The sequence below is a fragment of the Hemicordylus capensis genome, chromosome 1, assembly GCF_027244095.1.
Source record: "Hemicordylus capensis ecotype Gifberg chromosome 1, rHemCap1.1.pri, whole genome shotgun sequence".
NCBI classification, from domain to species: Eukaryota; Metazoa; Chordata; class Lepidosauria; order Squamata; family Cordylidae; genus Hemicordylus; species Hemicordylus capensis.
The window spans coordinates 47,832,450-47,846,751 of NC_069657.1; the positions used below are offsets into that span (position 1 = coordinate 47,832,450).

Genomic DNA, 14,302 nt, shown 5'->3' on the forward strand with positions numbered 1-14,302 from the left:
TAGATGGACCAATGGTCTGATTCGGAACAAGGCAGCTTCCTATGCTCCTTATGGGAAGTTCCTTCTTCACCTCTGTCAAGCAGCTGAGCCATGGACAGCAGTCACTAGGGGATGCAAGTCAAAAGCCAGGGTTGGGAGACAAAGTCAGGCAGATGGTCTGGAGTTAGTCAGTCAAAGCAGGAGTCAGGAACAAGCTAAAGTCAAGCCATAAACAATCAGGAGCCAAGGGGTCCAGCAGGTAATTATAAGTCAAGAGCAAGCCAGAGGTCACATTACGTAGACAAGAGAAGTATTAAGACCAAAGGTGCACCTAGGAAATTTTGGAGCCTGGACCTAAAGGCCTTTGGAGGGCCCCCCTCCCCTGCAAATTAAGCATCACCAGGCAACCACACCATCCGGGACAGTCTAAAGAGGATTTGGGAGCCCACAAGGGCTGTGGAGTCCCTGGACCTTGGCCCCAAAGTCCAGGGCTAAGTGCACCTCTGATTAAGACAGCCACCCCAGGAACAAGGCAACCTTGATACTGAGGCAAGGCCTGCCTCAGCCAGGAATGCCTCTTATACTTCCTGCTAGAGAGAAAGACCAATGACTGATCCCAAAAGGTGGGGCTTCTCCAGGGCTTCAGAATCTTAAGAGTCTGCTGTAATTCAGCTGGCTACCACAAGGGGCAACAATGTGCAGGGCTTCAGGGCAGGCAGAGCAATGGGACGCAAGTCATCCCCCAGTCTCAATGGGAGTTCAGTCAACCCCTGCCGCCCCGTCTCAATTACCTATTTTTCTTTGCGACTTTCAATCTAATTTTTTTGTGTGCCAAGGCAACAGCATTATGGTCTTTGGTCAAGTGGAAGTGGAGCTTGTGGGTAAAATGTCTGCTTCCCACAGGCATCACCCTGTAGGAAGTGGCCATGTCACTTGGATGGATATTGGAGTCTGTGTCTAGTTCTGTGGCTGCCATGTTGTAATGGGAATGGACTGGGGCTTCTGAGCAACTTAGGTTGGGCTCTGAGTAGTATTTCATTTCCAGGTCAGAGGTCGGGATGCCCCTTGAGGCTGAATGTGGTTCACTCTGGGAGAGTGGGTTGGTGGAAGGGGGTGTTTGCCCAACAGAGTGCTGGCTACTGGTGGATGCCCCAGTGGTTGCTGGGTAATACCATGAGCTTAGAGGAGTGGCTGAGGAATGGGTGGGAGGAGGGCTTTCAGACTCTGGCAGTGCCACTGACTTCTGGCTAGGAGAGATCACTATGGAGCTGTGTGGAGTGACCACTTCCACAGCGCTCTTGAATGTCTGCAGCACACGTTCATTCTTGTGCTTCTCCTTCTTCTGCCGTGACTCCTCCAGCCGGAGCTGTCGGCGCTGGTCACGCACCATCTGGTTCCGTGTATCTACCAAGCCTCTGCAAAGCAACAGAAAGTGAGGGGAGGGGAGAAATAAAATGAATAGAAAAGAGCAAGCTGAAGGGCTTTATGGATCTAAATAATTTATCTTTTCCCTCTAGGAACATAGGAAGCTGCTTTATACGGAGTTAGACTATTGGTCCATCTAGCTCAGGATTGTCTACACCAGGGTTTCTTAACCTTGGGCCCCCAGATGTCATTGGACTACAACTCCCATAAACCCCAAGCAAAAGCCATTGCACCCGATGATTCTGGGAGTTGTAGTCCAACAGCACCTGGGGGCCCAAGGTTAAGAAACCCTGGTCTACACAGACTGGCATTCAGCAGCTTCTCCAAGTCTGCAGGCAGGAGTCTCTCTCAGCCCTATCTTGGAGATGCCAGGGGGGAACTTGGAGCCTTCTGCACACCAGCACGCAGGTGCTCTTCCCAGAGCGGCCCCATCCCCTGAGGGGGAATATCTTACAGTGCTCACACATGTAGTCTCCCATGCAAATGCAACAAGAGTCGACCCTGCTTAGCAAAGGGGACAATTCATGCTTGCTACCACAAGCCCAGCTCTCCAACTCCAACTAGTGAGTCAGAGCCTGTTACTGGCATGCTTTTCCTTGGACCTCCTGTGGTTTTTGGCTTCTCTGCTGGTGCTTTGGTTCTTGCTGCAGGTACCCTAAAGATATCAACATGGCAGAAACTGGGTCCATCTGAGAGATCGTTTTGCACCATGTGTATTCAGCAACAGTGATGGTCTTAGATATTTTCTCACTGGCCTGAAGTGAAAAGTCAGAATTAGGCCCCCACCTCCACCCTTTCTGAACAGAAGCCTTTTTTAGCCTACTTTCCAGTAGCCTTATGAAATCATGGGGCATTCTGTGTGTCCATGTGTCCATGTCCCTATCAACTTCGCAACGCCTGAATCAGTATGAACCAAATCGGGTACAGTTGCAGGGACACATAGGGGCACCTCAACAGCGTAGTTTGTGATGATATCATCCATCCCAATCCAAGATGGCGGATGCATAAACTTTGGAGGCACAAGTGGGCTAACTTGTGAACCCCCTAACTAATTTGAACCAAATTTGCTACAGCTATAGGGACACATAGGGATGCCTAAATGGTGTGGTGTGTAATGATGTCATCCACACCAACTCAAGATGGTGGCTGTGTGAACAACTGAGGCGCAAGTGGGCTAATTTCTGGACTGCTTAACCCATTTGAACCAAATTGGGTACAGTTGCAGTGAGTGACACACAGTGACACCTCAATGGCATAGTTTGTCATGATGTCATCCACACCTCAATGGCATAGTTTGTTATGATGTCATCCCCACTGATTCAAGATGGCGGATGCATACACTTTTGAGGCGCAAGTGGGCTAATTTGTGAACTGCTTAACTGATTTGAACCAAATTTGCTGCAGCTGTAGGGACACATAGTGTCATCAACCCCAATTCAAGATGATGGATGCATAAATGTTTGAGGAGCAAGTGCACTAACTTGAGGACTGTCTAACTGATTTTAACCAAATTTGGAACTGCTGTAGTGAGTGACACACAGGGACACCTCACTGGTGAAGTTTGTAATGATGACATCTACCCTGTTTCCCCGAAAGTAAGACCTACCCCGAAAGTAAGACCTAGCAGTAATTTCTGATGTACCGCTAATTGCCCTAGTGCATTTTTGGGGGTTAAAATTAATATAAGACACTGTCTTATTTTCGGGGAAACACGGTACCCTGATCCAAGATGGTGGACACATGAACATTTGAGGCGCAAGAGATTTAACTTGTGGACCTCAATTTGCACCAAATTTAGTCCAGATGTAGAGACAGTGAAAGTAGGCAGATTAGTTCTTACTAGAACAACTTGTTTATTTTGGTATGTGATAGAGATAGAGGTTGGAATCCAGAAAAATGCTGCTGCTTTTGGAATCTGCTTACTAAAAAAGACCACTTCCTATCATTTTACGGTAATGCAGGTCCTGATCAGGAACTATAAAGCAAGGAAACCGCAAGATGAAAACAGAGTACTGGATGCAGATACAGAATCAGACACAGAAACAAACAGATACAGAAATCTGAAGTGATCTTTGCCTCCTTCCAACAGTCCAGTGCTGTCATCTTCTCACAGTTTACATACGTGAACAGATGTGACATGGAAAAAAGCTTTGAGAGAGCCTTACAGCAGCAGGCTAGTATTAACTCTCCTCTGCAGCATATTCATGACTAAAAGGTGGAAAAGATTTGCTATCGATATGTTACATCCTGGAGTTCTATAGGAAGCTGACTTCTACTGAGTCAGATCATTGATCCATCTAGCTCAGGATTGTCTATACACTGACTGGCAGTGATCCTCTAGGGTTCCGGCTGAGTATTTCTCAGCCTTACCAGGTGATGTCAGGAACCAAACCTGCAACCTTCCTTGTACAGAACAGATGCTCTTCCACTAATCTATTATCCTTCTGCTTTTTGCTGCCTTCATTTAAGAAGTGAAGAGAATCACTGGTTCAAGTAAGACTAAAGTAAGACGTTAACAGAAAATAAGAAGAGTGTTGCTGGATCAGGCCCAAGGTCTATCTAATTCAGCATCCTGTTTCATACAGTGGCCCACCAGATGCACAAGCATGCCCTCTTTCTTTTGTCGCTCTCTTGCAACTGGTATTCAGAGGAAGTCTGCCTCTAAATTTGGAAGTAGTCTATAGTCATCAAGACTATTGGCCATGGGGCGTGATTTAAATGGATAGACCTGTTTGAATTTGTCTAAGTGCCTTTTAAAGCTATCCAAGCTAGTGGCTGTCACCACATCCCATGGCAAAGAATTCCATAGATTAATTATGTGTTGTGTGAAAAAGTACTTCCTCTTGTGGGTCCTAAATTTCCCCGACTTCAGTTTCATGGGATAACCGCTGGTTCTAGTGTTGTGAGAGGGGGAGAAAAACTTCTCTCAGTCCAGTCTCTCTCTACGCCATACATATTTTTAAATAAACCTCTATCATGTCTCCTCATAGTTATCTTTTTCCTAAACTAAAAGCCCCAAATGTTGTAGCCTTGCCTTGTAAGGAAGGTATTCTAGCACCCTGATCATTTTGATCACCCTCTTCTGCACCTTTTCCAGTTCTGTGCATTCCAGTATTCTGCCTGATAGTGGCTAGCTGAATATACAGGAAAGCTTGCAAACAGAGTCATCTGGGAGATAATCATCCCTTGTTGGTTATCTAATCTGGTAATCAGAAGTATATGACTATTTCCAATCATGGATGCTCCTTTCAAGTGATCATGGCAAACAGATACAGACAGTCCTATCCTTCCTCAATCCAATTCTTTCAAAAAGCAATTGATGCTAGTATGGCATCACAATAGCCATGACAATGAATCCCCCAAGCTCATTAAGCAGTACTTCATTTCTGCAGATCCACCTGCCAATTGGCAGATGGAAATCTCCAGATGTCACCCCAGAAAGGCCATCCTTGGCAATCACAGACAATTTGGGCCATACTGCTGTGCCAGTCTTCATAGAAGGGATGGCAAGCATCCCCCTATCGAGATCCTTTAATCACCACTGGAAGCTTAGCCCGAGCTAATTGTGAACTCCAGCATAGTCACTGTAATCAGCAAAAGAGGGAATTCACCACACTAGAAACAACAGGGCTAATTAATTCAGACACTACACTTTTAGACACAAAGCATCAAAGATATTTTGTGCACATTTTAAAAAGTAGTGTGAATGTGGCAAAAACATAGGCCCATTCACATGTTATGTTCAACCCTTATACAAAGAGTATACAGTGTATACAGGTACAGATCTGAACACAGGTACAGTCATTCACATATACTGAACGCAGGTACAGAAGCACACTTTCTATCTGTACCATGCATTTATTGTTAAAATTCATATATGTATATACCGCCTTTCATTAAAACAATCCCAAGGCCGTTTGAAAGGCCCATATCCGGGTTCACTTTTAAAATGGACACAGGTACAGTCATTCACACATATGAGTGTACCAGACATCTGTATGCTCATACAGCATAATGTCTGAATAGGGCTCTTGTTTGCAACCATCACTTGTCAGGGAGACATAATTAGTTACAACTCCTTATTGAATGAATACTTAATGGAAACCTGAGATTACTTATGTGTAACATGCTGCAAAAAAAAAAAGAAGAAAAAAAAAAGGAATTATTAGGCCTATTATTTTGCCAGCACTGCTACATAATTGTGTGCAGTAACCCATAAATGGGGGAAAAAAATTAGAACTGACAGGCTATTTCTGCAACAGTTGTTTGTTCTAGGATATATCTCAAAGCATACCGGTAACACACTGGTGCAGTCCACAAGTGGCTCAGCCTAAAGAAATGGAGCCTCATAAAGAGCTAGAAATTCTCAGTGTTAGTGGTGATAAAGATGAATGAACAGCTGTTGGGGGTTGTTCTAGCACTGAAGTAGCTCCAGACACAGGGGAAATGCTGGCCCTCAGGCAAAGAGACTCCTAAAGGAACTGGCCATACTTTACCCACTACTCTCGCTGCCCAGGGACAGAAGGGATTGGAGTGGGCTGAAGCTGTGTGTGTTTTGGGGGAAGGTCGTCTGTGACTTTGGTTAAGTAAGTTTCCAAGCAAGGCCTAGAGAAGGAGCTATCTGAGGTTAGGAACATAAGAAGCTGCCATCTACTGAATCAGACCATAGGCCCATCTAGCTCAGAGTTGTCTACCATCAGCAAGGGACACCAGGGATTCTCAACGTTGGGTCCCCAGATGTTGTTGGACTTCAACTCCCATAATCCCCAACCAAAGGCCACTGTGGTTGGGGATTATGGGAATTGAAGTCCAATAACATCTGGGGACCCAAAGTTGAGAATCTATTGTCTTCACAGACTGGCAATGGCTTCTCCAAGGTTGCAGGCAGGAATCTCTCTCAGTCCTATCTTGGAAATGCCAGGGAGGGAACTTGGAGGAACCATCTGCTCTTCCCAGAGGGTCTCCACCCCTAAGGGGAGTATCTTACAGTGCTCACACAGCAAGTCTCCCATTCATATGCAACCAGGGCAGACCCTGCTTAGCTAAGGGGACAAGTCATGCTTGCTCTGTTGGATCAGACCAAGAGCTCATGTAGTCCTGCTTCCCACAGCACCCACGGCAAGGTACTCTGGGAAGTTCTCAAGCAGGGCTTGAAGGGAATAGCCCCCTCCTGCTATTCTTCCCCAGCTACTGATAATAGATTGCCACTCAATGTGGAGGTTCCATAGCAGGTTTCCCCGATAACTGGGCCAGGAGCGTAACTAGGGGAGAGTTGGCTTGTGTTCTCCCCTCTCCCTGGTGTCCCCTCATGCACACCAGCCATGCCCCTGCATGTGATATCACAAGCAGGGGGTGTGGCCAGCATTCGGAAGGGCCTGCGTGGCCAGTCGTTTCCCAGCCAGTATCATTGTCGGCTGGGTGTTTTGTTCTCTCCCCCAGCAAGGGCAAGAACATCTTCATTTTCTACCACGTTTTCAATTTTATGGTCCCACCAGTTTTTGGCTACAGGTAGCTTGTATTTTTTGCAGATGTTCCAGTGTATCATCCCTGCTACCTTGTCATGCCTTTGTTTGCAGTCAGTCTGTGCTATCTTTTTGCAACAGCTGATTAGGTGGTTCACTGTTTCATCTGCTTCTTTACAAAGGCGGCACTTGCTTTTTGTTGTGGATTTTTCTACTTTTGCTCTTATTGCATTTGTTCTTAGTGCCTGTTCTTGTGCAGCCAGTATTAAACCCTCTGTTTCTTTCTTCAAGTTGCCATTCTTAAGCCATTGCCAGGTCTTGGTGATATCTGATTTTCCACTTATATTGTGCAAATATTGACCATGCAGGGGCTTCTTTTCCCATTTTTCTGCTCGGTTCTTGACTTGTTCTTTCTTGTAGGCCTGCTTTGTTTAATTGGTGTTGAATAGTTTCGCATTATTGACCATTTGAAGTGCATCAGCTTCACTGTCCTTGATATATTCTTCAAGGCCTCTTTTCTCCTCCTCTTCTGTTTGATGGACTTGCAGCATTCCTCTTCCACCTGAGCTGCGAGGGAGGTATAGCCTATCTACATCACTGCAGGGGTGCAGAGCATGACTGATGGTCATTATTTTCCTGGTCTTACGATCCAACGTCTCTAGCTCTGCCTGGGTCCAGTCTATTATTCCTGCAGTGTATCTGATAGGTATAGCCGAGGTGTTGATGGTCTGTATGGTGTTCCTGCCATTGAGTTTGGACTTTAGGATTTTTCTAACTCTCCTGGTGTATTCACTTCCAATTTTTCTTTTAACTTCAGTGTGTGCAATGTTATCAGCCTGGAGAATGCCCAAGTATTTGTAAGGTTCTTTCTCTTCCAGGTTCTTGATGTTGCTTCCATTGGGCAGTTCTATTCCTTCTGTGTTTCTTATTTTCCCTCTGTTCATTTATTAATGCAGCACACTTGTCTAGTCCAAACTCCATTGCTATATCGCTACTGAATATACGGACAGTGTTTAGCAGTGATTCGATTTCTGACTGGGACTTTCCATACAACTTCAGATCGTCCATGTACAGCAGATGGTTGATTTTACTAGATGTTTTAGATGTTTGGTATCCGAAGCCAGTTTTGTTTAGTATTTGTGAAAGTGGGGTCATGGTGATTACAAACAACAGAGGGGATAGTGAGTCCCCTTGGAAAATGCCTCTTCTAATGCTAACCTGTCCAAGTACCTCGCCATTGATTGTTAACTGTGTACTCCACATGCTCATTGCTTTTTAATATAAATATCTGAATGTTTTTGCTGACACCAGTTGTTTCTAAACATTTTAGTATCCATGTGTGAGGCAATGAATCGAAGGCTTTCTTGTAGTCAATCCATGCAACACTTAGATTGGTTTTTCTTCTCTTGCAGTTTTCTAAAATCATCTTGTCAATCAGCAGCTGGTCTTTTGTGCCTCTGGTGTTCGGGCAATTTCCTTTCTGTTCAACTGGAAGCTGTTTGTTAGTTAATAAGTGTTGCATCACTTCATCTGCTATTATTCCAGTTAATAATTTGAACATGGTTGGCAGGCAGGTTATCGGTCTATAATTACTTGGAACTGCACCTTTTGCTGGGTCTTTCATTATGAGATGAGTTTTCCCAGTTGTTAGCCATTGTTCAATATCACCTCTTTGCAAAATGTGATTGAACTGTTTTGATAGTTATTTATGAAGGCTTGTTAGGTGTTTAAGCCAAAAGCCATGCAGTTCATTGTCGCCTGGCGAAGTCCAATTTTTAATTTTCTTTGCTCTTTCACTGATTAATTCTGGTGTTATTATTAGATCTTGCATTTGTTGGTTACATTTTTCGACCTCTTTCATCCAGCCTGCTTTTTTATTATAATCTATTGGATTGTCCCATAATTTCCCCCAGAATTGCACTCTTTCTTCTTTATTTGGTGTTTCTATGTTTCTTGCAGTTTCTCCTTCTATGCTTTAGTAGAAACGTCTCTGATTCGACTGGAATTGGAGATTCTGCCTGTGTTGTGTAATTCTGGCTTTTATTTCTGTTGTGTAATTCTGGTTGCTAATAATAATAATAATAATAATAATAATAATAATAATAATAATAATTTGATTTGTATACTGCCCTTCCAAAATGGCTCAGTAGTCATCCATGTCAAATATCCCTTGATAGACCTGCCCTCCATGGATTTATCTAATCCTCCTGTGGCCCGCTGGCAGTTGTCCCACTCAGTCAGAAGCATGAGAAGAACCTAATGGAGACCTACTGGCCCACCTTCTGCACTCCTGACTGGGACAAGAATGAATGGGCAACCCCAGGAAGATGTTAATGAAGAGGGGGATCTGGCCTTGCAGTATCACCTGCAGCTGCCTTGCTCTTCCCACTACAGCCTGTAGAGCAAGCGGATGCTCAACAAAGGGCAATCAAATGATGCAGCAAGGTGGAGGTGGACAGCCCAGGATTCACCACCCAAAGGGAAATTGCTCACCACCTCCAGGGAGGCAAAACCTTGCAAGGGAGTCTGGAAGGAAAAGTCAGGAGATGCTTGCTGTGAAGGGCAACAGCAACTGCTGGAGAAGGGGAGAACTGTGAAGAAATAAGCCATCTCAAAGAAGATGGGGGGAGGAGAGGAGGAGGCAGCGGTGGCGGAGGAGTCCGTCAACGAGAAAGGACTGGAAGAACCCTCAGGCAGCAAGGCAAAGCAAAGCACCACTAGCTGTAACCTAATAAAGGTATTGTTGTATCTGTGGTCTCTTCAGGACACTTTCCAGATCACACACTGTTCAGCAGTAAAATGCTCCGGCTTAGCAGGATTGTCTTGAAAACGTAAGTAGCTTGCACAACCTTCCCACAATGGGAAAATATAGCTCTTTTTTTTTTTTTGCGACACACATGCAACGTTGTAGGGTTCAAATGCAAGGATAAAATCTGAAAGAGGCATTGGAAATGTGGACGGCACCTTGCTGACAGCACAGGGACTGCAATGTCGAAACACAGGCAGTACGGAAGCACACTTAGTGGACAGCAGTGACACTGTTGTAGTGTGTAATCTGGAAAATGCCCTGGTTGTCCCGTGCTGCCATCATCACCGCTTGTGGCAGTGAATTCCAAGATGACTTTCTCTGCACTGGGCTTGCAAATGAACTCTTCTTTCTTTTGGATCCACTCCCCTTTGCAAATGCACGTCACACAATCCCAAACTCCCTTCCTTTTGACAATAAAATTCCTCACCTGCTAACCATCTTTCAACTAGAAGAGGCCTTTTAAGCTCCACCCTTTCCTGACTGTTTTTCCAGGCGGCACTTTCACACTAATAAGGTCTTTTTACATGGAGATGTAATTAGCAGATCCAGTTCGATTTGCCACTCAGTAATTGCTAGACTCACTCTCCCTTTTGGGCTGTTGCCTTGAAAATTAGTATGTAGCTTTACTGAAATAATCTGGTGTGACATTTCCAGCCTTCCAAGATGTGTTGATGGAGCAATCAAAACTGTTGACCCTTGCCGGACGAACTGTGCTACACATCTCATCTGGCAGGGGGTGGTTTGTGGATATTATCTCTGTCAATCAGCCCCTTTGCTATCTTTAATCAAAAGTTATGCTTATGGAAGCTTCCTTTCTTCCCGGTTGGTCAAGCCCAGGCCTGCTCAACGTAGGCCCTCCAGATGTTTTTGGACTACAACTCCCACAATCCCCAGCCACAGTGGCCAATAGCCAGGGATTATGGGAGTTGTAGGCCAACATCTGCAGGAGGGCTGAAGTTGAGCAGCCCTGGTCAAGCCTCTTTGCCTTTTCAGTGATGGCCATGACTACTGGACTAATCTTGATTGTCGACAGGGTGCCAAGGCAGGATGCTTTCCAGAAGGTTGCTGGTTTGAATCCCCACTCGTATGTTTCCCAGACTATGGGAAACACCTATATCGGGCAGCAGCGATATAGGAAGCTGCTGAAAGGCATCATCTCATACTGCGCGGGAGGAGGCTATGGTAAACCCCTCCTGTATTCTACCAGAGAAAACCACAAGGCTCTGTGGGCACCAGGAGTCAAAATCAACTTGACGGCACACTTTACCTTTACTTAAAATTGCTCCTTCCCAGAGCTGTTATTTGCTCCCAATATTTGCAGCAAATAGTTGTGTGCAATAGCTTAATGATGGTGTTCTAAACTTGGCGGCTGCACCACAGCTGCACCACCACCTCACCAGCTGCCCTTCTTCCCTGCCGACCTGAGCCCCACGCCATGCATCCACCTCCTCACCGGCCACCGATGTGGCAGCTCACCTAATGCCTCCCCTACCTCCGGGCCTCCACCTCAATGTCCTCAGCTGCAGCCGTGGCTCCTAAAGCACCAGAAATTGCAGCAGCGGCTCTTAAGCTCTGCCCGACTACTGCGCGCTGTAAGTACATCACGACCCAGTGAGAGGTCATGACATCTTTAGAGCATGCAGTAGCTGGACAAAGCTTAGGAAGCTGCCGCGGCTCCTAGAACATTAGGAGTCACTGCGGAGGTGGCAGAGGTGGTGGCTTGTGGGAGGAGTGTCTGAGGGGTGGGGGAGGCAATGTGAGTGCCCCCTGGTGGCAAGCTGTTGGTGTACATGGAGCATATCCACTTAATTGTAGTGCCAATTGTAGTGGCATCTGGTGGGCCACTGTGTGAAACAGGATGCTGGACTAGATAGGCCATGGGCCTGATCCGGCAGGGCTGTCCTTATGTTCCACCCTTGGCTCTCTCTGTGTGTGTGTGTGTGTGGTGGGGGTCATTTAAAGCCAGAAAACAGCCTGAGGACAGTTAATGCTTCCCATTCCCATGCGCCGCAGTTCCGATCTGGATTGGGACTCCCTGGTTGCATTTGTTAGAAAGACAGCCTTCGTCATATGCATGCCTCTTAATACGGCATTTATTGTCATGTGCAGTTGGCCCTCAGTCTTCCTCTGCATTAGGTGATGATGAAAAAATAAAACTAAAGGCAGATTAAAAAATGCCAGAAGCATGGCTGGAGAGAAACAGTTTGTCACTTGTAATGTCAAGGGGATATGCAGTCACTTAGTGCCCATGTGAGACTCATGCAGCTGCATCCCACACAGAAACAAAATGGCAAGCAAGTGCTCGTGCACTACATCTGTTGCACTGGCCTGGTTCACTAAGAGGCTATTCCCACGATCAGCCGAAATCGGGCTAGGGGAGCCTAGCCCGATTTCGCCTGATCGTGGGACCGTTGCCTCCCGGCGGTTAACCCACCAAACAACCCCTCCCCTTAAACCGGGTTTGCGGAGCGAGCACTCCACAAATCGGGTTTTTAAAATCTGTGCTGTGGCTACTCATGAGTAGACTGGCAGAGGGGAGGCGAAAAGCTCACGCAGGGCATACTGGAGCTTCTGGGGGCCACATGGCCCCCGATCCTCCCAGCCCCCGCTGGCTCTGTCACGCAGCCGGCAGTCATATGGGTGGCTGCTGGCTGGTCATTTGCGAGGAGAGCGGGCTTAGCCCACTCTCCTCGCAAACCCCATAGAGGCTCTTCTCCGTGATCACGAGAAGAGCCTCATAGACATTCAAATCTAGGTTTAATCACAAGAGTGTGATTGTGTGAACCCATGCCAAGGTGGTTTATGGCCCAAGATGAATCTGAGATTCCCACCTAGCCATGGGTTCACACAATCATGCTAATGTTGGTAACACACATTAAACCAACATTCAGATGATTGTGTGAACCAGGCCCCTGGGTACAAACTCTAGAGTCTGACGTGTACTGTAGCCTTGAGGAAAGATGAACAGAGAAGCCTGCTGTGCACGAACCTGGGGTAAAACCCAGGTTTAGTTTCAGGGTTTATCAGTTTTGGCAACCCTGGGTTTGGGAGCTTGCCCCCTGTCTACATAACCAGCTAACTTGGGTTGTGTGTCACTAACCTGGGTTAGCGTCATTGTGCATCGAGGCTGTGTATATTTGTGTGTGTGTGTCCACACATATAAATATAAAGGAAGAGCCTTCTGTCTCCTTTTGGATTCACAGAAGTCAGCAGCTACCTGCAGTATATTTTATTGAATTTAGACCTTTGATTACTCAAAAGCTTCTCCACCTTCAGTTCTTCTCTCAGCCTGCAGTACTTGTTTCTTGGCTTCCTGCCAGCATTTATCCTTCCATCTTTCACCAGCTGACCTGACCTCTGGGCCTGATTAGACTTCTTCCACTTCCTCCTCCTTAGGCTCCTGTACCGGCTCCTGAACTTTATAACGACTAATTTGAAAGGTGAAAGAAGAAGAAAAATGAGGGTTTGGAAGAAAGAAAGAAAAAGAGGACTAAGCTTCTCTCCCTCTTCTCCAGACTGACCTGAATTTAGGCTACGGGAAAGAACTGACCATTTGGCACATGACAGCTCAGAGGAAAATGCTTGAAAGGTCTCTGTGTATTGCTTCTTAGCCCACAGTCATGTGCACCTGCTGCCGCATGTAGGATTCAGCTTTTGGCTCATAGGAACATAGGAAGCTACCATATTGGTCCATCTAGCTCGGTACTGTCTACACAGACTGGCAGTGGCTTCTCCAAGGTTACAGGCAGGAGTCTCTCTCAGCCCTATCTGGAGATGCTATGAAGGGGACTTGGAACCTTCTGCATGCAAGCATGCAGGTGCTATTCCCAGAGTGGCCCCATCCCCTAAGGGGAATATCCTACAATGCTCACATATTGGGGCTATTCTCACAATTGGGAAAAATCAGGCTAGGAAAGCCTAGCCTGATTTTTCCCGATCGTGAGAACCACTGGGTTCGGCTGCAAGCCCGGTGGTTCTTGAGTGGGTAACCTGCTCAAGAACCCCTCCTCTTACCCCGGGTTTGTGGAGCTAGTGCTCCGCAAACCCAGGCTATCTGGTCGTGAGTAGCCCCTCGGAGGGGAGGCGAAAAGCAGGCTCCGGGGTTCTCTCCAGTATGCCCTGCGTGCTTGTGCAAGGCATACTGGGGCTTCTGGGGGCCATGCGGCCCCTGCTCCCCCAAGCCCCTGCCAGCTCCGTCACAGAGCCAGCAATCGTGTGGGCAGCCAATCCGGTCGCCCAGGGCTCCCTCTCCGCTCGTGAGCGGGGAGAGGGCTTAGCCTGCTCTCCCCGCTCACCCTGCAAAACCGGGTCTCATGGATCGTGAGACCCAGCTCATTTAGTCTCCCTTTCAAATGCAAACAAGGGCAGACCCTGCTTAGCAAAGGGGACAATTAATGCTTGCTTCCACCAGCCCAGCAATCCTCTACCACTGTCTCAAGCACTCAAAAAGCTCCACTGTAATTGTGTCCCAAAGGATTAATGTATGTACTTTGTATGTACTTTCCTGCACATGAGATTGGATGCACACAACTAGCATACCACAGGTTTGGAACCTACATTTGCTGGCCATAAATTGAGAGTAGGCTTTACCATCTGGTGTTATGTATGATCACAATACCAATGGCAG

The 14,302-nt window shown here is 46.6% G+C and overlaps 1 protein-coding gene across 5 annotated transcripts in view; it reads right to left on the reverse strand.

Moving 5' to 3' along the window:
* Positions 1-12,885: 12,885 nt before the first annotated feature.
* LRRC74A (leucine rich repeat containing 74A) overlaps positions 12,886-14,302 on the reverse strand; it is a 36,580-nt gene continuing 35,163 nt past the window's right edge. For all 5 annotated transcript variants that reach the window (XM_053283186.1, XM_053283183.1, XM_053283182.1 and 2 more), the window contains one exon: positions 12,886-13,103. In XM_053283186.1, coding sequence (XP_053139161.1) covers positions 13,043-13,103 — 61 coding nt within the window. In that variant the 3' untranslated portion in view covers positions 12,886-13,042. The remainder of the gene's footprint in view (positions 13,104-14,302) is intronic.